Source organism: Melospiza georgiana, chromosome 4 (genome assembly GCF_028018845.1).
Source record: "Melospiza georgiana isolate bMelGeo1 chromosome 4, bMelGeo1.pri, whole genome shotgun sequence".
Lineage (NCBI taxonomy): Eukaryota > Metazoa > Chordata > Aves > Passeriformes > Passerellidae > Melospiza > Melospiza georgiana.
In genome coordinates this window covers 63,011,673-63,037,828 of record NC_080433.1, presented here as the reverse complement: position 1 = coordinate 63,037,828, position 26,156 = coordinate 63,011,673, and the positions used below count along the sequence as shown (strand labels likewise).

Below are 26,156 nucleotides of genomic sequence, written 5' to 3'. Positions count from 1 at the left end.
ACTCTTTCTTTCCTCTTTTGCCTTCTCTGACTAAAGGCCTGTTCCATATTAAAACACATTCTGTGTTATTAGAGTTCTTGTCTTTAAGTCTGGACCAGAAGTCTCTGAGTGCTAATGGCAATCTCTGCATCTATGCAACCCTAATTTGAAGATTCACAAAAGCTAGTTTTCTAACACAGAACTTTTTGGTATCTGTTACTATGCTAATGTTGGTTTGTTATACTAAACTGCCCCCTTGTGTTTTTTACCTTGAAGCAAACACATTGTTCCTGTGAGCAAAGTGAAACGGTTCATGAAGGGTAATTATTTTTTAAAAAATATGTTAGCATCTTTTGAAAACAGTGCTAAATCTTGGTCCGTGAACAAAAGCAGTTATTCTAGGTTATGTTTTATATAATTTTTTTTATTATAGAAAGAAGCAGTGCTTAGCAATGACAAAGTTTTCTTTGAACCTTAATAATGCAAAAATTATCAAGATTATGTACTGTCCCTTAAAGTAGGGAAAAATTGGTCAACAGTATGATATGATGAGGGTCATAATCAATTTAATTGAAATAAATAAATTTCCATCAAAAGACATAAGCTTCTCCTTCTGCAGATCAGTATCAGATAATTTAGCAGATTAAATGTGTTCAATGAATACTGCACCTGGACTAATCTCAAAGTCAAAATTAAAATTTCTGGTAGATAACAAGATACATTTGAATGGAAAGTAAAACCAGAACTACCACAGCAGACTCTCTATTAATGAGAAAACATGTGAACTTAAATTGATGAATCAATTCAAGTGAAAAGACATCAGAATAACCTCTCTGAATTGATTCCTATCTGCAAACTGCCGTGTGGAATTCTTACAGTGGAACAAAATAGGTAATAATAATATTCACTAGTAATAGATTTTGATTTAATTCCAAACCAAATTCAAAGTATCTCACACATCTCAGAGATGCTTAAAAAAAATTGTCTTCCTCTGGCAATGTGATTTCAGTAATGCCCTTGGGCCACAATATAATGCAAAAGCTTAAACTTAATGATGAGACAGCCCAACAGATGTGGGTGCAATGAGTGAAGAATGCTATTCATCTATCTTCAGCATTTTCCTCTCAACTATATTCCATGTGGAATCATGTTTGGAAGAGAAAGAAATTGTCCTTTTCTTTTTAGAATATGATTCCCTGAAAACATTCGGTATTTTGCAATTTCTGTGCCCTTACACTGGTTTCAGTGAAGCTGCTCAGGTGAATAATGTTCATCAGGGGAATGAGGAATTAAGGTTCACAGTCAACAAGAACTAGCAGTGAGATAGGCAAACGTTTGTATTTGGAAACAAGATTTGAAGTCAAGACAAGAAATTATGGTAAATACATTAAGCTAACACTGGAATATATATTGTGCAACAGAGTATGAGCTATGAAAATGTGATTACCAAAAAGCAAAAAAAAAGTAGTCTCTTACCATGAAAGACATTAAACATGCAGTTATGTAAGAACAGCTATCCTAAAATAATTCTGACCATGAGACTTTGTCCTTCTAACCAAATGAGAAAGCTTATAGGATTAAATTCAGTAGAATTCATATTATATGAAAAAATTAATTTGGGCCAATTTTTTTAAAATAGCTACCTTGCAGAATAAAATTAATTATTTTACTTCCTTGATAAGAAAAGAGAAGAAATCTAAAGGCTACACTTTAGATTGAATTACATTTGCTTATATTTTAAATGCTCATCTATATTTTGTTAATGCAATGATAGAATATTTGTTTTGCAACCAGACTTTGCATTTGCATACCCTTCAAGGACATAGTGGTGAGAAGAAAAGGCAAGAAAATGCATAAAAATAAATTCAGTCTTTGCCACAAGCTGAACCTATTTAGTTCAGCAGATGGAAAACTTAGATAAATTGATATGTTCCCCAGCAATTAAATGTAAGGACTGAGCCCAATGCAAGGAGCAAGGGAGGTTCAGCACCATTGAAACCCTGCCATGGCAGATGCCCTGCAAACACAAGGCAATGTGGCTGATGGACAGTAACCTGAAGGATCAACAATGGATTTGGTGTGATTGTGCCAGACAAATCTCAGAATATTTAACTGCTTCCATGCATTTTTCCCAGATGTGCAGACTGTGATGGGGAGATGTTTTTCATGGAACTCCATTAATCCCAGAGAAACTGAATATTGAGTTCCCTGCAAGTTGCAGTCTTTTCCAGGTTGTTTCTGCTATTTCTGACCTTGCAATAAATACAGTGACAGTGAGTTAAGCAGAGAGTGTAACCTGAGGGAAAGAAGAGATTTTCAGCCTCCTCTAGGAAAGCCAGATAGATGGCTGGCTGACACAGGCAGGTCACAGAAGGAATGTAGTGCAGCAGGAAAGGTTTCACTGAAGGAATAAAGCATTTTTCAATGCTGGGTATGTAGATTAAAGTCTCCAGACTTAAGATGGGCATGGGTTAGATTCAGCAGAAAATTTCAGTGAAAGAAAATGTGGTTCACTGGCACATCTAATGGTTCAAGGATATTGCAGGTAACTGGTGAGTAAGGGCGAGGTGGAGCAGTGGTGAAATGATTCTGGTATTTGGGGGAATGAAAGAGACAGCAAAGAACAGAGAGCTGGGTCTACCAGAAACTTGTCTCTACCTCTCATCTTATAATGTTAGGACACTTTTTAATTCTCTATGAGAAGATATGGCAGAATCCAGCATATTGAGACTTTCTCTTCAAAATTATTATCACTCAAGCTTTCCACATTGCACTTATCATTCTGCTTTCCCATTTCAATCACTGTCATTGACATAATAGGGAAAAGTAGTGAGATATGAAAAGACAGGAATGGGTGCATAAAGAACAGTCTGTGAACTGAAGATCTAAAGGGTTTTTTTGGGGAGCCAGCTATTTGCAGTGCACTGTGCACACACTACTGGATGTTTCATTTTTATGACAGATCAATTCCATACACCTTTTACCAGTCTGACTCATCTGGGCCTTCTGAAGATTTGTTTGTAAAACTCACTTTAGCACAGTGAACATTAAATAAATACTGGAATGGATTGTCTCTAGCCAAGTTGTTCCAGCAGATCTTTTGAGATTTAGCTACATTTATAGGGAACAATCTAAGCCTTATACCACAGTAAGGAGTGAAAAATGACAGCATTATGCAGTCACATTAGTGCTGAATTTTATCCCTAGCATCTAAACTTAATTAGATATTCTTTGGCATGTAATTTGACAGAAAAATATTTTGCTGCTACTACAGGGAGAAAAGCAAAAAAAATGTTCATAAGGAATTGGAATACAGTTAATCAAGAATCTTTTTTCTTTCTGTCAATCATGAGAAAAAAAAACAGAAGTACTAGCTGTGCTGACACATAAAGAGCTTTAGAAACTGGAATCTTATATAACAATCCTTCCAACTCAGATAAAAAAGGAATGGCAGTAACAAAGCATTGAGTGAAGAAAGATGTAAAATTGTCAAAAAACAGAGCTCACAATTAGAACATGGAAATCATTGGATACAGACCGACAAACAGGGAAGATAATTCAAAACTCATTTAATTCCAAGAGTCATACCACAAACCACTTTGGCATTTTTTCTTTACTCAAACAGTATACCAGAAAACATTAACTTACAGTCACAGGTATGATCTACTTTTTAAGTAGGATGAGAAATGTATGTTTGTAGAATGAGAAATTACTGGGGAATCTCATTTGTGATTTGACTGACTTTATTCAAGCTTCTACCCCCTCCAGTCTGCACTCCTACCCTTTCACAGCCAAAAAAATCTTTTACATGACCACTCTATATATCATCTTTTTCCAATGTGCATTTTCAGAGTCCTATAAGTAACTTGCTGTCTGAAAATTTACTGCAATTTCGTAGCTGAAAATAAACTGAATATTACAAATTAATGATTTTTTTCCCCTCTAAAATCATTCCCAGAACACATCTGTTGTTGCACATTTTCATCTTTAACCCACCTTTTGCAATAGGTTTAGTAGTTGCTAGCTATTATCAACAGCTCCTTATTTACATTAGGAGCCATCTATAATGGCAAAGAGCTCTGATTTGGTAATATTGTCCACAAACATTAACTCCCTTGTAATGATATCAATGTCCTGGTAGTCAGTGTTGGAAATTTTCTTCGGTTTATGTTCCAGCCTATCCTAAAAGATCTGTCATTGTGAATGCATTTCTATTCCTTTACTGTCTACTAAAACCACAAGACAATCCCCAAGTTCATCCTGTTAAGAGAAAAGCATCAGAACCAACCTGACACACCATCTTATCACAGGATGACACCTACTGAATTTAGTGGTACTCTAAGATGGCTCTGAAGGAGAGTCTACAAGACACTTCTACATATTCACACTGACTTCCTTAAAATCACCATCCCCACATATTTTCACCCTGCAGTAAGTGAGAGGAGTCTATCTTTACAGGCAGCATGGAAGATGCCAGAGGGAAAGAGACAGTAAGTAGGTAGCCAGTAGGAAGATGGATCAGGCACAGCATTTCCAAGGCCAGGAGCCTGTCAGGGCTGGGTATAGCTTAGCAGCATAGGCAGGGATTAGATGATCTGCCCAAAAAAAATGGAAAATGAGACTTTGTGCTAACTTCATGGGAGAATCTTTCTGCTTCTAAGAGAAGGGGCTGTGGGAATGGGTGAGGAGACAAGCAATGGGTGTGGGCATTGCCCAAAGCTGTGATGTGGTGGCAGGGGGGGCTGCAAGATTGCTCTGTCACAGGATGCCTTCCTTCCCTTCCCCATCCATCAGGAACAATCTGGCAGGAGGAGCCATCTCCCAAGGAGATAATATCTGTGCATGAACACGTACACCAGGCACTGAGATGGAGTGCTCCTTTGTCTTGTTAAATGGTCCTGTCTCAATATCCTCATCTTGTTCTGGAAAATTATAGTTCTTTCCTCTGATTATACCTTTCTTGTATCTTTTCACTGTGCTCAGCGCTGTCTTGATGGTAGAAGCTCAGCTACTCATGTCATTCCTTTCTGCAGGCAAAATATCCTCTCTTCTTTTTCAGTCACTTTTCCTGCCTGTGCTGTGCAAGATTTCCATCACTGGATTATTAAATTCCAGCTATTTTCCAGCTAAATTTTAATCTGTGCTTTGAAAGAATGCATATTCTTATTACACACCAGTCACAAAATTTGGTAACACCTTTACATGGTTACAGCGAAGGAAATGCCAGAGTGGTAATACAGTTATATTTTGGACACTGGACTGGAAAACATGCAAATTCTTTACTTTCAATTTTTTACATTTGTACCACTTTTGCTTAATCATAAGGTGAGCATTACTGGGCCAGAATACTTTGCATTTTTGAACTGATATTTAAAAGTGTGCCCAGTCTATGCAACAGTTATTTTTGTATTTTTTATTTTGATTTTTACCTGTATGTAGTATGACTGTCCTTTAGTGGATTCAAAAGAAGACTATAAATAGAGGCACTCAGAGACATTTCTTTCACCTGCACACATAAACTGTAGCGATGGGCCAGCTGTTGGGGAAGTCTCTCTTCCATTTTCTTCCCTTCTTATCCATTGCTTTTGAACACAGAAACAATTTTGAAATATTATAGTCATTGTTCACTTCTTGACAAAGGACTCTATGTAAGTGCTATCAAGCAATTGTGTTCATTGAAAGAAGACTTCATTTTTAAGTAGCAATGACAAGCTACCAGAAGGACAGTTCATTTGAGAGGTCAGAAAGCAGGATTTTCTTGTTATTAATAAACTAATAGCATAAAGGTCATTGAATCCATTAGAAATGCTATAGCCCCAGTGGAGCAGCTCTGCTAATTGGGTTGTTGATGTGGGGTCCCAGATCTCCCAGACCCCTCAGCACAGGAGACCACGTGCTGTGTTAAGAATCTCACTGAAAGCACTTCCCCCTCCTGCAAGGGGAATGGACTTCAACAGCAGGTTAGGACGAGGATTGAAAAAGCTCAGTAGTATAAAAGACAGCTACTGAAAAGGAATATGCCTTTGAGTAGTGTAATACTAAGCGACCAAAGACAGAGGGATTTAAAGGTCGAGCTGTGGTGGGGGAGCCCAAGGCAGGCACGGTCCTGAGCATGGCCAAGGGCGCGGGCATGGAGCGCCGGCCCAGCTGGGGGACACAGAGACGTGTCAGGAGCTGAGCACTCCGGACATTCACGTCTTAGACTGCCAGAGTATAAAAGCCCAGCCTTTCCTTTGTTCAGGAGTCCTTCCTTGGGCCCAGCTCAAGCTGTGAGTTTGTTATTGCTCCACGATAAATTATTTGAGATCTGGGTACTGCAGACTCTCCTACAGGAACCGGGGTTTGGGATGTCTGAGAAGAGCCGGTGTGACCATGGGAGTGCGGGGCTGAGCTGCAGAGGGAGCGCAGGTGGGTGGCACTGCCAGAGTCCATCTGCTGGACAGCTGCATGGGGAGATCTCCTTAACACAAATACGGATATGGAGGCTGGAAATAGGTAATCTTTAAGGTCCCTTCCAATCCAGAACATTCTATAATTCTATGGCTCTATGACTGACCTTACTCACAGCTAGCCTTGCTGAAACGAAACTGAAATTATTAGCGGAGCAACTTCTTCCCTGGGTAGTCATTTCAGAGGGTTTTGATGTCTTATGAAGTGCTTCATAAGCAGAAGGCAAGAGCCAGGATTTACCTCTCCTGACAGGAGGAGTTGGTGTACTGCAGACTGAGCAGGCAGAGCACTGTGCTTTCCAGCCATAATTGTGATGCTGGGTTTGGAGCAGCTCCTTCAAATTCTCTGCATTTCATTTTCACTGTTCCTAAAGGAATAATACTTTGTAAATGTTCTGTTCTCTTTCTTTCCATTTCAAGCACTACTTATTTACAGGTTGAGAATACTTCATATTATTAAAAATAAAGAGAGTAGGGGAGCCTATCCTTCACTCTTTGGAAAGTATTTGAGAGTCCATTATTTAATAGTGGAGATATTATTTACACAGAGTGTGAATTACTTCAGTTGCAAAGAAATATATTCTGTTAATTAAAATTTTTTGTACTGATCTTTGAAACAAAAGACATTAATATGTTTTGAATTAAATGAAACATTGCATTTATAGATTTTAGAATATTGCAAAAAAGGGCTCTTGAACTCAAAGTAAACAAATACTGCAGCATAAACCAAATGAAGATGAAATTTTATTTCACAGTTCAGAGCACTGTATCCAATAACTGTTTCCAAAAAAACTTTTCGAGAGATGAAAATATAAAAAGAAGAGGATTGGAAAAGAGGAAGATATCAATAAACAAAGGCACAAATATAATGGGATGTGTGAATTTTTATATTGTTGGTTAGACTGAAATAAGCCACTGAAGAAAAACACAATATGAGACTAAGAAGTTATTACTTTGCTGCACTTCCTAAAATCCAAAACCCATTAAACCTTCATTGGAGATTCTACCCTCAGTAATAGCCTTATCCAAAATTTGGTGTACAGTAAACTACAGTAAATAAATTCAGGGACCTATAATGACAGCATATTTCAGAAGCTTTTAAATCACATCCTCTTTCTGTCAGATTCTTTAACGTCAGGAACTTCCTTCATATTTTAATTCTGTATTTCACATTTGGGAAGACAGTGTGTAGGAAGAAGCAACTTGTTGCTTTTAGGTTTGTAGACTAGAATAGAGTAGAACAGAATAGAATGGAATATTTCACGTTAAAAGAGCCTACAATGATCATCTAGTCCCACTGCTAGGGCTGAAAATTTAAAGCATATTAAGAGCATTGTCCAAATGACTCCTGAACAATGACAAGCTTAGAGGATCAACCACCTGTCTAGGAAACCTGTTCCGGTGCTTTATCATCCTCTCAGTAAAGAAGTATTTCCTAATGTCCAGCCTAAGCCTTCCTTGTGTTGCTGATGATCTAGATTTCCCTGAAACATTATGACTGAACCTTTGACAGGAGAGGACAGCCAGTAAATATGGCCTAGTATCAATTTCAGAGATCTTGTTTTTTATTTAACTGTTGCCATTAGCAATGCCAAATATATCACAACATTGAGGAAGGTAAACAATACTTACCGTTGTCATTCTGATTCAAATGCTATAGAAGTCACATTACACAAATTAAAACATCTTAGTGTGAAAACTTGTTAAAAATATTCTTAATGGAGTTGAGTAATGTTTGCCTGGGGATAACAATATCCTTCAATTACTTCTTGGCTAAAGTGGAGTTTAAAATTAAACAGTCTAACACTTAACCTTTAAAATTGGTGGGGGAAAATGCCTCTTTTTTAGGTGTCTGTGTTTCATCAATTAATCCAGAACCCAGAGTTTAATGTCCATCCTAAAATCCCTGTCCAGTGTCCTGAGAGGGGTGGGAATGGCTATTTGAGGTAGCTACTGGCTACTGCAACAAGCACAAAGCCATTTAGAGCAAGCTGAGAGGAAAGAATGAACACACAAGTGCATAGGAAACAGTGTCACCTTTCACACTTGAGATAGTGGGTCAGGGCTCCACAAAAGTATCTTTTTACCAGGTACACTCCATCGACAATCCTATCCTGGAAAAAAATGGCCACTTTTTTTTTTTAAAAGAATGCAATAAAGATCATTCATTTTATAGAGAGGGAATTGTTACACATCTTTATACAACAGCTTGATTGTTAGAAAATTCATCCATACTCTGGAGTTGTTAAATTCAGCTCCTTTTCTACCCAAGGGGATTCAAACTAGTGTGATATTTCCTCAAAGCATGGCAAAAAACAACCGAAATATTCAATAATCTTGTCAGTGAATTATGTGCAAAATGTAGTGAAAGTTTTGCAGTGCAAAGCTTAAAGCAATACCATTCTCCAAACCTGATATGAATTTATATGTAGTTTCAACATCTCAATAAGACCAACAAACACCAAACAATGTACTACCACTGTGCCTAACTTCAGAGCATAGAGAAAGCCTTGTCTGCAAACAGAAGACATAAGTAAGATACATAAACCTTCCCAGCAGCATGAAAATTTCTGAAGGATACCATACAGCAAATACAGAAACAGTGCATATCATCTGCTAAAAAAGATTTGGAAAGGGAAAATATAAAGCCAGGATGGCTATTCAGCAAAGCAAAATATAGTACCAGAAACCAGAAAGTATTCTTTAAAATGTTGTATAGAGATAAAGAAAATGAAAAGCCTGATAAATTTTGACAGTGTAGGTGTAAAAAGTAGTACTATGAAGGCTAAGCAAGAGTTTGAAAAACAAACTCAGTGAAAAGAATAAAAACTAGTAATAAAGTTTTTGCCTAAAGCCATAGCAGCAAAATTCCTTCCAGAAATCCTTGTAGAATCACCAAGCAGAGCTGTGTCCTGGCTCAGCAAGGGTCAGCAGCTCCCTGGGGAGGGCACCTGCACAGACAGGGGATCCATCAGGGCAGGAGCCTCACCAGCCACGTCTGTTCTTCTGCCCCCAGCCAGGGAGCAGGGCAGGTTTGGGCAGCTGGAGTGGCCGGGAGGGTGATTGGCAGCCTGTGTCATCTCACTGAGAACAAGCCAGTGAGAGGAGCTCTTTGTAAATGCTGGAATAGAACTGGTGGGGAAGATCAGAAGTTAAGAACACTTCAGGTATATGAAGGAAGAAAAAAGCATTAGCAGTAGTTAGCATGGATTCACCAATAGGGAGTAATGCTTTCCAGCATTGATAAACATCTGTGACAAAAGGATTGGCTCAGAAGATGAGAAGAGAGCAATGGATACTGCCTGCCTTGTCTTCACCGGGGCCTTTGACAGCATCCCATAAGAGCCTCATAGAGAAGCTGATGAAGAATGGGCTGAACAAGCAGACAGCAAGGTGGTTTGAAAATTGTCTGAATGGGCCACAGATCACACCACCAGCCCCAGAGTGGGGTGATAAGCAGCACAAAATCTAGTTGAAGGCCATAACTATCAATATACTTTGTGTTGTCATTATAGTGCAAGAGTTCTATCGTCATCTTATTGCAAAGGTTCCATATTGCTAGAGTTTCACAGCGCTTCGATGGTTCTCATAGGCAGCTCCTCCAAGCACTGACTCATCCTCACAGCAGCCAGCTGACTCCAAGTCCCATCAACCAACCAATCCACTCTTTTATAACACTCTTCTGATTGGCTACAGCTGCAGCCTGTTAAAATCAGGCCTGTCCCCAATCTCTAATAATTGGCTCAGCTGCAACTCCTTAAGGGGTAAGATTGGTTTCTATACCACCTTTATTTTCTAATATTGTAGCCCCCCCTGCAGCTTTGGGTCAATGCATGGCCTGGTCCAGTTTAACGCCTTCATTAATGGTCTGGGTGCTGGGGCAGGGTGCCCTTTTATGTTCTTTTCCAGTTATTTTTCCTTAAGCATCCTCTCCTACAAGGAATTAAGTCCTTTGTTTTACAGGTAGTCTGAAAACAGTGCAACTACAGGAGAGAGTTAAGCAAAATTTTGGTATTTCTTCTCCAAGTCTCAAAGAAAAATGCTGCCTGGTGAATGACTGAGGTTTCTGATTTACTCCTATTTAAAATTCTTTTTTGAAAGTCTGTTTGAAGCTTAGAAAATTTATAGTGCATCATTCATACCAATGAAAAAGCCATCTCAACAAAAGAGGGAAAGATGAAAAAATAAAGCAATTATTACTTATGTAAATGAATGTTATTGCTTAACAAAATATAATTTTGTTATTACAGTTACTAATATTTTAATTTAAAACAGTGGTTAAGTCCAGAGTCCTCTAACTACAGATGCCAGCAGACATGAAGAAGAATTAGAAACTGACAATTATTTCACAAGCCATATTCTGATGCATCGTGTTTCAGCTTCAGAGACATCACAGACTCACTAGACACAGTAGTTAAATAGTTCAGGCAGTTCAGGCTTATTAAACCCTATTAAGGGAACAAAATCAAGAAAAGAAAGTTTAAAAAAATATTTAGAAAAATGTTATTATAGTATCATTCCTAAAGAACATTTCTCATATAATCAATATAGAAGTAAACTTACAAAAAAAAATTAGTAAAAGAAATGGTAAATGTTTCAACACAACCAGCACATCCCAACTCCCTGAGTAAATTTACATGCTTTCCTTATGGAGGGCGACAGAAAACAGTTTAATTATGAGTAGCCAAGTTATTAATGTTAAACCCAAGGATCACTTCTTACATTTATTCAGTAAGAAAGAGAAAATAACCACATTAACTAAATAGAGAAACACTAAAAAGTCACATTTTTGGAATTGTGATAAAAGTATCACAGATTCTAGAAGCCTTTTCAGCTTTCAGGCACCAGAAGTGATTACATGTGCATGTCACACTTCGATGAAGGTCTCCCTTCACTTTATTCTTTGCTTTTGATAAAAGAAGTTGAAACTCCAGCGATATTTGCATTAAGAAAAAAATTCCCCTGGGAATGTTTTCGGTGGGCCAGGGGCTGGCCCTGCCCATGGCTGCCAAATAGCACCTGGAGCCTCTCCCCTCTTCACCAACTGTGCTCACCTGGCTCTGGGACCAAAACCAGAGGGGAAAAGGTGCTCTCAGGTGCCTCAACACCTGCTACTGGGTAAAATTCCCAGCTTTTAAAGGAGCTAACAACACATAATAGAAAAAGCATTTATATTTCAATGTGCTCGGTGTTTTCCATGTTTTCACCTGCAAAGTAGGAACAGATTTAGTTTGTGCTGGGGATTTCCTGTGGCACCAACCTTTCTGAGCCCAAGAAAATAGTTGTCAGAGCAAAACTGCTAAAAGATAAAGCATTGGTTTGGTTTCTCTGAGGTATTAATAAAGTGACAGCCTGGGCTCTCAGAGCACTTTCTCTTGGACTGACTGCTCCCTCTAGTCTGGTCAGATCCTTCCCACACTGTGTCTGTTTCATTGTGCTCCCTTGAGGCTCAACATCATTTTCTTCCCTGACAGTGTCTATCTTCCCTGAAAATCCTTGCAATTGCAATTCAGGGTGAAATAAAGTCAAGTGTACTTGAAAAGAAAGATATAAAAATCACAAGCAGCACATTAATATTGCTGCCAGAATTGCTAGGCAGGCTTCTGAGCATGATTTGTGGTAGCACCATGATGCAATGTTCATGACCTAACTTGGAATGAACTTGGGATCAGAGACCTTCCCAAGTAAACACAACAGTTCCAGAACCTAGGCACAGCCCTACAATTATCCTAAACATTAGCACAGCCTCCAAATCACTTGTGTCAACTAGCACCCTCCCAAGAGCTCCTGGCACCACTGTGTTCCAAAAGGCAGTCCAGCTTTAGCCACCCATCTGGAGAGCACAGCAATGGAACAACCACAGCCTTTTCCATCAGGTTCAGTGCCAGAAGTCAAGCAGCGGAGACATTGTCTGCTACTCTGACTTATGAAAGGATCTGATACATTACCATTCAAGATGTCCTACTGGACAGCTATCTTAAATTCTATATATGAGTACCTTTAACATCCTGCACAATTTATTTTATGAGATAGGTATGTGGCAATTAAATAATTCACTCATACCCAGGTCCATAGCATTAAATTCACCCATTAATCCATGTTCACATTTTTCTGTCATGGCACTCCTGTCTCACACACACATGGGAGGGCTGCAGCTGGCTCCCTGCTCTAGACTCCATATGTCAGTCATGGCCTGGCAGGTGAGGCAGAAGAGAAGCTGCTGCATTGTCCCTAAGGTGTTCCCTAACCCCTTTATGCAGCACAGTCTGACACAAAGCAGAATGCATTCTTAAGCTATGCTCCTCTGAAATATCTCAGGATGTCCATATGTCATATACTTCAGTACAATTCTGCTTCTGCATTTTCATTACATTTTTTTATTCCGTTCCATCATGCTTTTGTTTTTTTTCTACTGTCTTTTCATTTGCTTCCCTTGCAGTTAATACTCATTCAACCCTTAATAGCTATACCCTCTTTTCTCTTTCTTTTTTCTTTCTTAGGCTGTTTTTCTCTCCTGCTTGTGACATCACTCTCAGACCAAGCTTTAGTTCTTCTGACACTCTACTTCTGCTTGTTCCTGTAAGATTCCTACTAAACCACAGTCTTACCCTTTCCAAATAGGTACACAAAGCTGTTCCTGACAGAAACATAAGCAGACCTCAGACTCTTCATGCCATTTTAAGATGTTTCTTATTGAACTGCTGAAAACACCTCAACTTGTCTCTGTGTTTTATATTATAAAACACTTTTCTCTTTGTTCCTTAGACTCTCACCAATTCCAAATTAAATTATAAAAATATCACTATCTCCTTACCACAAAGGAGCATCTCAGGACTCACTCTTCTCACAGTGAGAGCAACTGAACACTTGCATGGAATTCAGTTCTAAAGACACTGATCTCATTAAAAAATAACTTAGGCTAATGTAAAAGTGTAACATCATAGAAAAATCTTTGGTTTTTCTCATCATCATTTTTATTATCCTCATTAATTGGTTAGCATATCTTTCTAGTTTTTATTTCATTTCTTTCATCTTTCCCAATGAATAAATACCATCTGACAAATCAGATCACAGGAAATAAGCACACTTGGTATGTACAACTGTTTCAAAGAAGAAGGAAAAGATGAGATGCACACTCCAGTACTCTTCAGACAGTGTATCTCTTCCAGCTTATTTGCTTTGACAGTAACTGTACAAATAATATCTTCTAAGCCTGAGCAAACCTCTTTTAACAGCACAACAGATAATGTTAGGAAGTCTAAGGATCATCTGGGATGTTCTAGCGTATTGTCTGTTTTGCTATATTACTTTTTAGAATATGTTTGGCAAAGAAAATTAACATATAGATCCAAAAACCTGTCACTGAACATGCTAATCAATTTGTTCACATTATTGGTTTCAGTCATTTTTCATATGTAGATGACATTTGAAGGTTTCAGTCTGAGGAATTTTAAACTCTTGCATAGAAGATTTCTCCCTCCATTACAACTTATGTACCAGTGACTAGAAAAGTAAGTCACATACTTCAATGAAACCATCTGTTGCACAATCATTTTGAGGTATATTTTGTAGCAAGTGATGACAAAGGCAAAATGCCACCTGTTTAAAAATCATGACAGACAAGAGAACAAGACAAAAGTCATATTTTTGCTTCATTTTGATCCATACAAGACTAACAATTTTTTAAGGGTAATAAATTTGTCATGGAATAGGGAGGAGATTTAGGAGAACATATGACAGTTTCTCTTGATAAAAATATTGTTAAATGCCTGTGTTCTGAAATCAAGAAAGTACTAGATCTCTGTAATAACAATAAATAAATTCTAGGGGGAGAGCATTTTCAAAAATTACATTTTAAAGTGCAAATTGGACAATCTATTGTTGTCAATCCAGAAAACTCTTCCTTATGCCGCTAACTGAAAATTTCTACTGAAGAAACACTTCTACTGAAGTGTCCCAGAAGAATGTCCTATGGTCTGTAAAGAATGACCAATACAAAGATTGTTGACACTAAAGTTTTATGATATGTGTCAAGAAAAGAGCTAACTGTTCACTACAAATAAATAAACAGAAATAGGAAATTTCTTCTGTGGACACCGTGCTCTATTGTAAGTGCAAGCCTTTAGACTGGAAAAATCACTTTGAAAGATAATATTGCATAGTGGTAACCCAATTTTTTTAGCCATTAACTGCATCTGTAAGTGGAATCCTCTCAGGCTAATCATTTTGACCACAACCCACGATCAAGAGTAAAATTGGAACATAATGTATTAACTGATGTGTTATAGGAAGTACTTCAAAGAAATGCTGTAGGAAAGGCCACTTTCCAGGCCAACACTGACTTTTCTTTTTTCCTAGAAAATAATCTCTAATTTCACAAAAGAAATGAAACTTTAACAGCCTGTGAATAGGGCTTTCTATTTCTTTTTACAATCTTACAGCCAGTCTATTCCAAGACCATGGAAAATTAAGTTTAGACTCTGACAATCCTATCATTTTATAAAATAGCCAGCTCTGACAGCACTAACCATCAACCTCAAAAAAGCTAGGCTACTCTGTGTGACATCTGATACCTACAGTAGATTAAGTGCAACAAGCCTCTGTCTTTCAGTGTATGCTTAGGATATAAACAAGGGATTTTTTTATACAAATTCCTTTCCTGTTTTCATTCATTTTCACGTACTTACAGATGTTCCAAATTTCCCAACATAATTTTTATTACCAAAGGGCATAGTGATTGCCAGTTAAAGAAGCTAATCTGGACCACTGATGTCTTGGGAAATAAGGTCAATTACTGCTATACATGTTCATAATACTTTTTAAACCAAGAAAAATATTTAATGACAAATAGAAAATTTACCTGAAAGAAATATAAAATTACATAAGGCAATTGCTATCATATTAATGTGAAATAAAATGTGGAAAACTTGTTTGGTACTGTTACCTTGTTGCTCTGTTAGTTTAGAGGAGGTCTCCTGAAACCATATCTTTTTAAATATCCGGAGGTAGAATGTCTACATGTTGTAGCAGAACTAAAACATAGATGTCTAATGCACATTAATAAAAATTAAACTGAGCTAAAATATACACCACAGAAACAAATTTATCTGGTGGATGACTTATCATATGTCCTGATTATTAGAGCAGTTTTGAATCTGTGTCTAAATCTGTCTATATGTATTAGTAGCTCCATTTCTGACTGGCAGATTTTCAGAATTTAATTAGTTTATTTATGCTTACTGACATGTTGTAAATAATGGAAAGAACTTAAGAAAAACACTTCAGTGTCATTTCTGACAGCTCCATGAAAGCAGAGCTCCATGTGAAGTAGTGCTTAGTTGGATATGCGAGTTAAAGCTCATCTCTACATTCAAAGAGAAGAGTGGGGGAGCCTAAACACCCTGCACCATCTACAAATCCATTTCCATGAGCCATCAGGGCCCCATGAGCCAGGGGAAAGTGCCTTCACACAGTATGGGATGGCAGAGAAAAGCACTTTGAGATTGTACAGGACTTATTGTGGGATGTTTCAGGGATGAACCAATGGTGGAGAAAGAGAGGTATCTAGGTGGTTTTGGAATGAACATAGCACAGGAATATGGGAAGATAAAGGGTTAACACAGGTAGCCCTTATCAGCACCCCCTGCACTATATCAGCAGTCTGATGTGTCTTTTCATTAAACTCCCTTTCTAAGTGCTGTCCTGAGTGGAGGGGATCTTTCTGCTGGTGCTTGTTTGTGCCTAGGTCCGAATGCCAGGGCTGGAGTGAAACCACCCATCACAGACCTGTGTGTTTGGGGTGCCAGCAGCTGGAGACATCAGGGTGTGTGCATCACAGTGTGACCTCTTGCAAACATCCAGAGCACAGAGAAGTGACCCAGGAGCCAGGAGGGCGAGTGTGTCACTCACAGGGAGACAGCAGGAGTTCAGCACTACCAACACCAGGGTTTGTTCCGGAAAACTGCTGAGGCACTGGGACTTGGGGAATCTTCTGGGACTCATTTGTACATGGGCATTTGCATCTGGGAGTGAGACAATTGAGAAGAGCAAGGATCCAGGGAAACAATGACAAAGTAATCATTGGGCGTGTTGTACATACACATTGTACATATATATATATACATATATATATATGCTTACATTTCCTGCTAATAAACCTTTATTCTAATTAGCCAGAGAGGGAAACAGGATGAGGCTTTTAGTGTTGTTGAATGCTTGTGTGATTGCTTAGTTTTTTTCTCTGTGTGGCCAGTGAACTGCACATGTGTAGGTGCACCATGGGTGCCTCCCTGTCAGTCATTGGGAAAACACACTCAGCATCACCCCTGGCTGGATCTGAGGGAACAGAGGTGCAGCAGCCTTGGCTCTTTCAGACTGCAGGATTCATCAGCCCCTACCAGTGATAAAGACAAAAAGTTGGGAAACACAAAGATGGGAGGACATACAATCTTTAATATTTTATAGTACCACAGAATAAATCAGAGAATATCCACTCGTAAAAAATTCACTTCCAAGGTTAGGATTTCAGGAAAAATGTGGCAGACATGAAAAAAGTAAGACACAAATAGTGAAACTGACTATCTGTTGGAAAAGTTAAAATCTACTGCATTCAGACATGGCTAAAAAATAATTAGAAGGAACTTCATAAAGGTAGAAAAGTAAGGTTGTTTTTGCCTACGTAATTTCTTAATTTAAGAAAAGGGGGTATTCATTCAAACTACAGCCATTTCTAAGAGCAATAAATGAAAGTGCTTTTTTACCAAGTACATAATTCAGCAATGGCACTCATTATCAGAAGTTAATAGTCAACACAAGGCAGATGGCTGAAGATGCATATTAACTCGGTAAAATACTAGAAAGATTCCATTTGATATGAAGACAGAGAATAATCACAACTGTGAATATTAAGTAGGATAAAATAATTGGAATTCAAGCCTTTATACCTCAGGGCATAAACCAATGACTAATTAAATATGATACAAAAAGAATGTCTTTCTAAGCACATTTTTCTGTAATTGTCTATACCATTTCTTGCAACTGGTAGTCTCTGCTGATGCAGGCAGAGCACTATCATTCAGTGATCCAGAGAGCATATCCAATATGATTTTTTTAGGATCTATTTTAACTTACCCAGTGTGGTCTTTTCTATTTATTTACATTACTTTAGCACTAGGCAGCTGTCACAACTCTCTCACCCATACAAAAAAAGCAGGCCATCCAGCTTTTGAGAAGTGTAGAATGGTTCTAATTTTTATTGCCAGTTTTGTCAATGCTGATGTTTCAAGCATTGAGCACTTTATAGTTAATTTATATTTTCCACTAATATATGTTTTGCCATTGTAGAGAACATTACAAGAACAGATAGTTGTAGCTAATTATGCAACTTCTTGGCATAATTATATTTTTCATCAGCAGACCAAATTCAGTAAATAACAAATAGTTCTTTAAAATACAAGATGGATCATATACCAAAGGTAGATTATTTGTAATGTTGTTTGGCTCTGAAAGATAATACTAATTGTCGTTTAAAAGGTCACATCTTCTCTCCACTGAGAGGATTTGGTTTTCCTTAGCTGTAATTCTGTGTTCTGGATGTTTTATCATGATGAAGTGTACAAAAATGAATATGTCATTTCAGCATTTGTTATTATACAGTAGATTACCAGTTTTCTTCAAGCTGCAAAAAGTCCAGGAATCATAGTATTGTTCAAAGCATTTAGAATGGCATCTGCATGTTTTGCAATGAGCTTTGTTCTCTTTTATTTTGTTGTACATTTATTGATGCAATGTGAATGTACACAAGTGTTGCTTCTTTTTTGATTTAACAAGCCTTCATATGTGGAAGTCACATATCTCCATGAAGTTTTCTTCATTTAATATTTTAGGCAGTTAGAAAACATCTCTTAGCTTGCTAAAATGTTGTAGTGTTGATTTAAAAAGTTCTTATTATTTTAAGTTATTACACAGATTAAGGAAGTTCTAAGAAACCAAAAAGGGAAAGATTAATATTTTAGCTCAAGGCTCTGAATTCTATTTTGCTACCTTTTGACAAAGATCAACAGTTGACCTCTATGGTTTATACTTTGGTTACAAATGCACTTCCTGACAAATGATTTCTAACTACAGTGCTGCTTATTCTTCCAAATTCCAATTATGGTTGACAAAACTAAAAGGTAGACAGGACCTGAATTTCTTATTTCTCCCCAGCCTTGGGTAATGGAAGGTGTCCCCATAGGGGCAAAAACTCAGACAAAAATCAAAAGCTTTGCCTTGTTCTCTTTGTAGCTTTATTCTTCATTGTACCAGTTCCACGTGCACAGATTTAGTGTCTGTGTAAATTGCTTTAAATATATCTCTGGAGAGAAGTCCTTTTACATGGTCACAACGAAAACAAAGTGTGAGTGGAAAATGCTTTTTCCCTTGGGCACACTCCAACCTTGACCTTACAATACACAACTGCAGAAGTGATAAAATGCCATTTCCTATTCTCCTCTGAGGTGTTGCTGCTTAACTGCAATTTATAGGTGTGATGCAAATCAGGTCACATTAGGAAAAGACATAATCCTACAAGAGAGACAGATATAGTAAGGAGTTTTGGAAAAGGCAATGTTATTTCCAAACAGGAATTGCAGGCAGTTCAGCACACAAAAGAGTCCTAACAAATTCTTTTTACTCAAATACATGGTGTAAATACTCTATCTCCTAATGTTCTATGAAGTACTCACATGGCTTAAAAATATTTTACTTGTCTGCAGTTGAAATATTCAGAAAGATTTCACACAACTCCCCAAGAATGAATCTCAAACAAAAAGGACCAGCATATTTCACTAGTAGAATGTTAACTGTGCTACCCCTGGAGAAAGGTAGCAATGCAAATGGTCCAAAAACGTCCTTTCACAGCATCCATATCTGGATAAGATGTGGCAAGTGCAAGCAAATATCCCCTTGAAATGGCACATATACGTTTCCTTTCCTTTATAAAAAGAATGATTCCACTCATATATTCATGGTGTTCTAAGAATTGACTGTATGAAGAAATATCTCTTTTCAGAACTGCAAACAGAAATATTTTCAACTTGAACAAAATGAAGAAAAAATTATATTGCAAAATTAGAATTCTACAGTGAAAAAGAGTAATTTCACTAATTTTTTTAGTAATTATGAGTACTCATATATTCATTATACTTTCATTCACTGAGAGATTCATCCTATCCAGCAGCATCTCTCAAATTTGAGAACTCTTCTATATTGTGCAGCTAGCTAGCAACTTCTGTTTTGAATTTTCCACTTGCCAAAACAATATTGTAACCACTGAAAAAAATTACACATCTTTATTTTTCATTTGCAGTTTTGGGGATCTTCAATGATTTACCAAAGTTCTCAGAATGTAGGAATTTATTAAGAAGAAATAAGTGTATCTAAATGTTTAAGAATATACAACTGTTTATCCTCAAATATTTCAATATAGATTAATATTGAATTTCATTAGCATTTTGTTTATATGGCTGCAACTATAAGAAAAGTTAAGTAATCAATGGATTTTTGAGGTATGTAATGCTTCCATCACTGCATTTCCTGATGATGATTGGATTTGATGTCTCTGTAGAGACAGAAAAAGATCAACCAAAACTCCAAAGACTCTGAGACTAAATTGTTTTCATGTTACTTTTCCGCCATTACAGTTTTCTACAGAAGGCAAGGTTTAAGCAAATGTCAAAATATGCTTCCTATACAGGCCAGTATAAATATCCTACTTTGCTCCTATAAGACAGTGACCATTATGTTTAAGGTATAATGCATTTGAACAACAGACCATGTTAAAAGTTCACACTTCAGTTTTTGCCTCAATAAACTGGTGCTGCAATACAAACTGGATGAGCAGTTGGAGCTAATCTGGCATGGCTCTGATCTGCAGTAAGAAAAATAAATCTACAAGTTTAGGGTGAAGAATCAGTATTGCATTAGCTTGCATAACCCTTGAGGATATTGAATTGGACAGGACATCACAGCTCAGCAAATACTGCTCCCTATCATGTCACAAAAACCTGTGCTGAAATATAGCAAATTTCATCTTAAAATCAATTGCTTCTAAGCCTTTCTACTTCTTTTTACAGCAGTAATTAAAATACAGTAATACTTCTACCATGTATTTATTGTTGATCAGTATGTGCCATTTGTTGTCATACAAGCATGACCCTTTTATTTCTCTGTCCTCACACTGCCCAGATATATGGGCCTTAAAATTCTTATGGGAAAAGAGTGATCATGTTTTATTTCAGCCTTCACTGAAGATTTAGCAGAACAAGCCCTTTTAGCATGTTCTAACAAGAGAGATGCTTTCAGCTGCATCAGTCAATCTGTTGCTTCTATAATTATTGTTTCTTCAACTTGGCTGATCAGATTTGTGTACAGTAGTTTGGTAAGATATCTATATCCCTTCTGTAAATTATTCTTTACATATAATTAAAATACTTGGAAAAGTATTCCTTGGAATATTTGAAATACCCCAAAGACCACTTTAGTGGTTTTTGATAGCTGCATCAAACTGCAGCTACATATTTTATTGTTTAATACAATGCTATATTCAAAAGATAACTTACACAAATAATTGTTAGTATAACAGGCCTAATATCCAACTCCTTTTTGTTATCATATATGAGGCATTCTACTATTCCTGTTCCCACTTCAGCTGATTTTTTCCCTGCTCTTTTGTTCCATCTGTCCTCTTCACTTTTGCTGGTCACTCCCTCAAGTAACTCAACGCCTCTCACTTTGTTGTGTTCCACTTGCATGAGATTGACCATATTTCCATTATCTAGTCAATTCACTTGTGCATAAAACTGCCCAATTGGTTAATAAAAATAGTTCACACTTCTCATTTTATTCTAATTAGTCCTCTTTTTTTAAGTGTTGAAGTTTCTGTAATGTTTCCATCTGACACTGTTCCTTTTTACTGTTCAGAAAAGAATGCTAATGGCAAAAATGCACAGGATAGAACCCTAAGATGCTACAAAACCTGTCAAAAAGTGATTTCTCTTGGATTTGTGGATTTTTGCTTTCTTTTTTATATACTTTTAGCAACATTTTTGTAGCTTATCTTTGTATGTAAGGAGCTACTGAACTGAATTTCAAAATGTGTGCAAAAAAAAAGTAGGCACTGGCAGGAAGGTAAGAGTCTTTACACTGACAGTGGCAGAAAGAGATAAGCTTCATGAGAACATGCCTAGATGAGCAAATGTGAGATAGTCTGTGGGTATGTCAGCAGCAACAAGGATGTGATAAATATAAAGAGCAGAAGAAATAAGAAAAAAAATGAAGAGAGTAGGTAAAAGGCTGGGGAAATAGGACCTGGATAAAGAATACAAAACTTCATTTTTTAATTAATAAAGACATGATACAATGAATTGAAAAAAAACCAGGAATATATTTTGATATGAGACAGACAACAAAAAATTACAACACAAGATACTAGGAAAGGAAGAATAAAATAGAGATATGCATAGGAAATAATAAAGACACCAGAACTGAGAAGTTCAACTGAACACAGGTTGGATAACATACAAATGAGAAATCTTGAGCAAGTCACAAAAGTCAGTAACTTTTCAATGTGTGTTAAGTAAGATTAGCAGGGTGTCCAAGCAGTTCTGGTAAATTAAGGAGAGTTGTTGACCACTCAGAAAGACTTTTCCCAAGTGATTCGTGGCTGCAAGCACAGCCAAGGACATGTTAAATGTGCCTCCACGATAATGGATTCAGCAGCAAAGGAAGACACTTAGCAGCTCTCTGGATGGGGCTTTACAGCCTGTAGCACTGGCAATTTTTTAGAGCCATTTCTCAATCAGCAAAGGAAACTATAGATCCCTGAAAGCAGCCAAGATATGAACCACTTGCTTCTTTTGAAGAGACTACAATTTCTGGAAGCCAGGACTGTAACATCATGTATTCCACCACGATATGGTGGAAAAGCAAACCTTGTATTTTCCTTCCATACTGAAAGGTTCACATTCTGTGGGTAAGTGGCCCTCCTAGAGAACAGCAAGGAGACTAAAGTAAATTTCATCAAGCACATGCTACCATTGTTGTTTGTTTTTTGGGTTCAGCCTTCACTGTGGCACCAACACATGCTCTAATTCAGAGAAAAGTTAAAATGACTTGCAGACTGCCATTGACTTTTCCAGGATTTGAAGCTGTATACCATTTTAGAAGCATAAGTCCTGAAAGTGAAAACTCACTAGCATAAAAGCAGGGGAGGAAAGGGGAAAGGAAGATAAAATAAAACTTATTCAGTATTGAATCTGTCTGTCTAAAATTATAAAATATAGTTAAATTAAAAATATAATTATAAGTATGCTATGACAATGAGTGCTAGCCAGGAATATATATATGTATAGCCTGAACAATAGCATTTAATAAAACACATTTGTGGACCAAAAAAAAGAGAAAATCCTACATTTATATTATGTAGCTAAGATATTAGCATTCTATTTATTTTAAAGGAAGGTAAAGTCATAATACTGTATAAAAGCAATCTTAGGATACTGGTCCTGCTTTAAGACCACAAGGGAAAAAATAAATTGTTCATGTTTAATATAGTGCATGATTGAGCTAAATTTTACTTTTATTTTGAGATAGGAAATTCATTACATAGCAAGTCAGAGGAAACCTTTTGATTACTACAGTTCATAGAAAATGTTTCTGGGGAAATATTTTAACTGTTTTCAACTTGCTGAAGTTTATACACTGAAATACTCATCTCTGTGGGGTTAAGGTCACATTCAAAGTTGACTGCAATCAAAGGGGATTTGTGTGTGTGTGTGTGTGTGTGTGTGTGTGTGTGTGAATGTCTATAGCAGGGTTTCATTTGACATTAGGAAATGTGGCTTAGACTCCAAACTGGCAGGCTTTTTAAAATTACTTTAAGGTATTAAAATAATTTTCTTATTTCTTGTATATGCTCATCTCAACCACAGAAAGTAATCATATCCTTTAGTCAGGCCAGGTTTGGAGCAAAGGTATTTTGGTGAGAGCACCTCCTGCAGGGAGGATCACCGAGTTCTGGTTAACACCATATATATTGAAGAAACTGAGTGATGATGAGCAGTGTTTTTACTCTTTAGAAAATTAACAACCACTGCTTTTCCATTGGTACACTTGTCCTGTGGTGTGGGACAGAAAACATACAGCCTGGAATGTGGATAAAGGTGCATATTGCGGTACGAGCTAGCTTGTACCAGGCAGTTAATTTGATTGTAAACAAGAAACCCAGCCTGGTTCCATAAACCAGCCTCTGGGTTGAGCTATGATGGGATGGATTTTAATGCCTACAGGGACTTCACCCAGTCACATTCCACCCTAAGCTGCAGGTATGTCACTGGCACAGGAGCTGTGTTTAAGCCAGACCAATGAGCTGTCTGGACCAGGAGGTTCAAATTCTCCTGTTTAAAGAGGTAGAAAGAATAAAATACACTGCTGTTGCATGGGAATTCTGGGGTGTGTGTCATCTCTGTCTCGGATCCACCCCTCCTGTCACCTGTGGTGACTCAGTGTGAGGACAGCAGCCAGTTCCTGCAGGCAGAGTGGAGGGAGACCAAGGACAGTGCATGCAGACCCTGTCCCTATAGCTAAAAGCTGGGAAAGACCAGATGTGAGCCCAACCCAGCAGCGAAAAGCGGCAAAAATACAGCCAGAGCTGTCAGGGAAATACAGCCAAAGAGCTGTGTGAAACAAAAAGCCAGAGAAACTGAAAAGCCTGAGAAATAGAAGAAAAGCCCCACCAAAGAAATGGGTGGCTTTGACTCTGTGCAGGATCATCCAGTTATAAAGGTGTGGTGCAATGCTACAATCCTGAAAGTGCCTTTGCCTCCTTGCTCTGTGCCAGGGGGGTTTCACTGGCACACTTCTGGAGCAGAGCCGGGTTCAGTTTTGGGGTGTGGAGCTGCTGCATGCACGGCGCATTCGGCAGGGCTTGAGGAAGGAAAAGCCAAGGAGCCCTTGCTTGCATCAGAGTGTCATGAACTGCCCAAAGCTGAGAAATGGAGGAGACAGATCACTGGGGAGATTTCTAAGAAAGTGGCACATCCAAAATGCTGCATTGCTTGAATTCAGAATTTGGGACCTGAATGATGAAATTAACAAGCTTCTGAGGGAGAAAGGACACTGGGAATACAGAATAAAGGAGCTGGGAGGTCCTGATTTTGCTAGGATTGGCCTGAAAATGTTAGATCATGAAGGGAAAGAAATTCCAGGAGACAGAGGCTGCAAATACTTTGAGGCTGCAAAGGACTTGCCAGGAGTTAGAGAGATTTTTGAAAGGAACCCCTTGCAAGAGGTGAGGAGGTGGAGGAAGAAAACATTAATGGTACCCATGAAGAAGGGGCTGATGAGGAAGGTGGCAAGGAGAGAGAAGGTGAAGATGGCCAACAGAAATTTATTGCACATGTTCCAGTGCCAACTCAACAGCAGACTGAGGAAGCTTTTGTACGAATATTACTTTTCTACTTTTTAAGATATATAGTTGTTTTCCTTTAAGAGAGAAGATGACTTCAACTTAAACAACACTCTACACTGACAAAAATATAAGAAAATCCAGGCAAATATTACATAAATCCACAGAAACTAGGACACCTAAAATGTATAATTTTGTAGCTTACTAGGTTTGTGTTGCATAATATGAACCTCTTACTTTAATAAAATTTGATATTTGTAATCTTAGTCCATATATTTCTCCTATAATTTAAAAAATTAAACAATGAGTTGTAAATAAAAAACTTCAATACAGTCTTAACAGTTTTATTACTTTTATTATGGACTTAAATTTCATGCTTTTAAAAACTGTGTTCTAATTGTATTTTTCTAACGTAAACTTTTGCATTAACAGGACAATTTATAGAAGTGTCAAGACAAATATTTGATGGTTGATTATAAAGCAAGATTGATGACATCCCTCTAAAATGTTAACATTTCTGGTAATAAACTCACTTTTTCTATTAAATAAAACTTTTTTCTACATCTAAGAGGTCAAGAAAAGTACTGTTAAAATATGACTGTGCTTTGCTACTTTAGTAGTGTCTTTAATCATTCATTCATTAACTTGTCCAAAGTGCCCATTTTTATACAGTAGGAGTATAAAATGTGATCTCTGACAGAATCCTGCTCCATAAAATACTGCAGATTTCTATGTAGAAATCCTTTTGTGCATGTTTCTATAAAGTTTGTCCTTGGATCTGGATCAACAAATCATACTGTTAGATGCAGAGGAGACATTCTCATTATCATATCTAATTCAGTTTATTAATACAAGTATTTCCCCATGTTCTTGTGGAACCTTCCCACCAACTCCTTAATAGACAGCAGTGGAGTCATACCACATTTTATTGGATTATGTTACATCAGAAAGTGGTCCTGTGATTAAATGAGTTGTGACTACCACATTTCAGCTCCTTTCCTACTCCGTGACTCTTGCCAAGAAGGCAAGATGGCCCATGCCAACATTCTCAAAAATAATCTCTTCCTTACAATTTGTAAACCTATGTACACTCCTGAAGTGTTCGCAGAGGACTTCTGCTGAAGCATTTGCACTTCACACATGCAGGTTAATAGCCTAAACAGTTAGTTGGCCATTCTTCCTGGAGAATTACAGCTACAATAAACTTTGGAGCATTGGTTTGTAAGTCAGCAATCACAGTCTATCATCAAGATCCTCTTCTACACATGGTTTATTATCTACTT

At 37.5% G+C, this 26,156-nt stretch overlaps 1 protein-coding gene across 1 annotated transcript; it reads left to right on the top strand.

Annotated features, from left to right (window-relative positions):
- Positions 1 to 24,209: 24,209 nt before the first annotated feature.
- On the top strand, positions 24,210 to 24,956 carry ISY1 (ISY1 splicing factor homolog). The gene is given in 3 exon segments (XM_058023299.1): positions 24,210 to 24,502; positions 24,504 to 24,745; positions 24,748 to 24,956. Coding segments are annotated over 3 exon segments (744 nt in total).
- Positions 24,957 to 26,156: the final 1,200 nt, after the last annotated feature.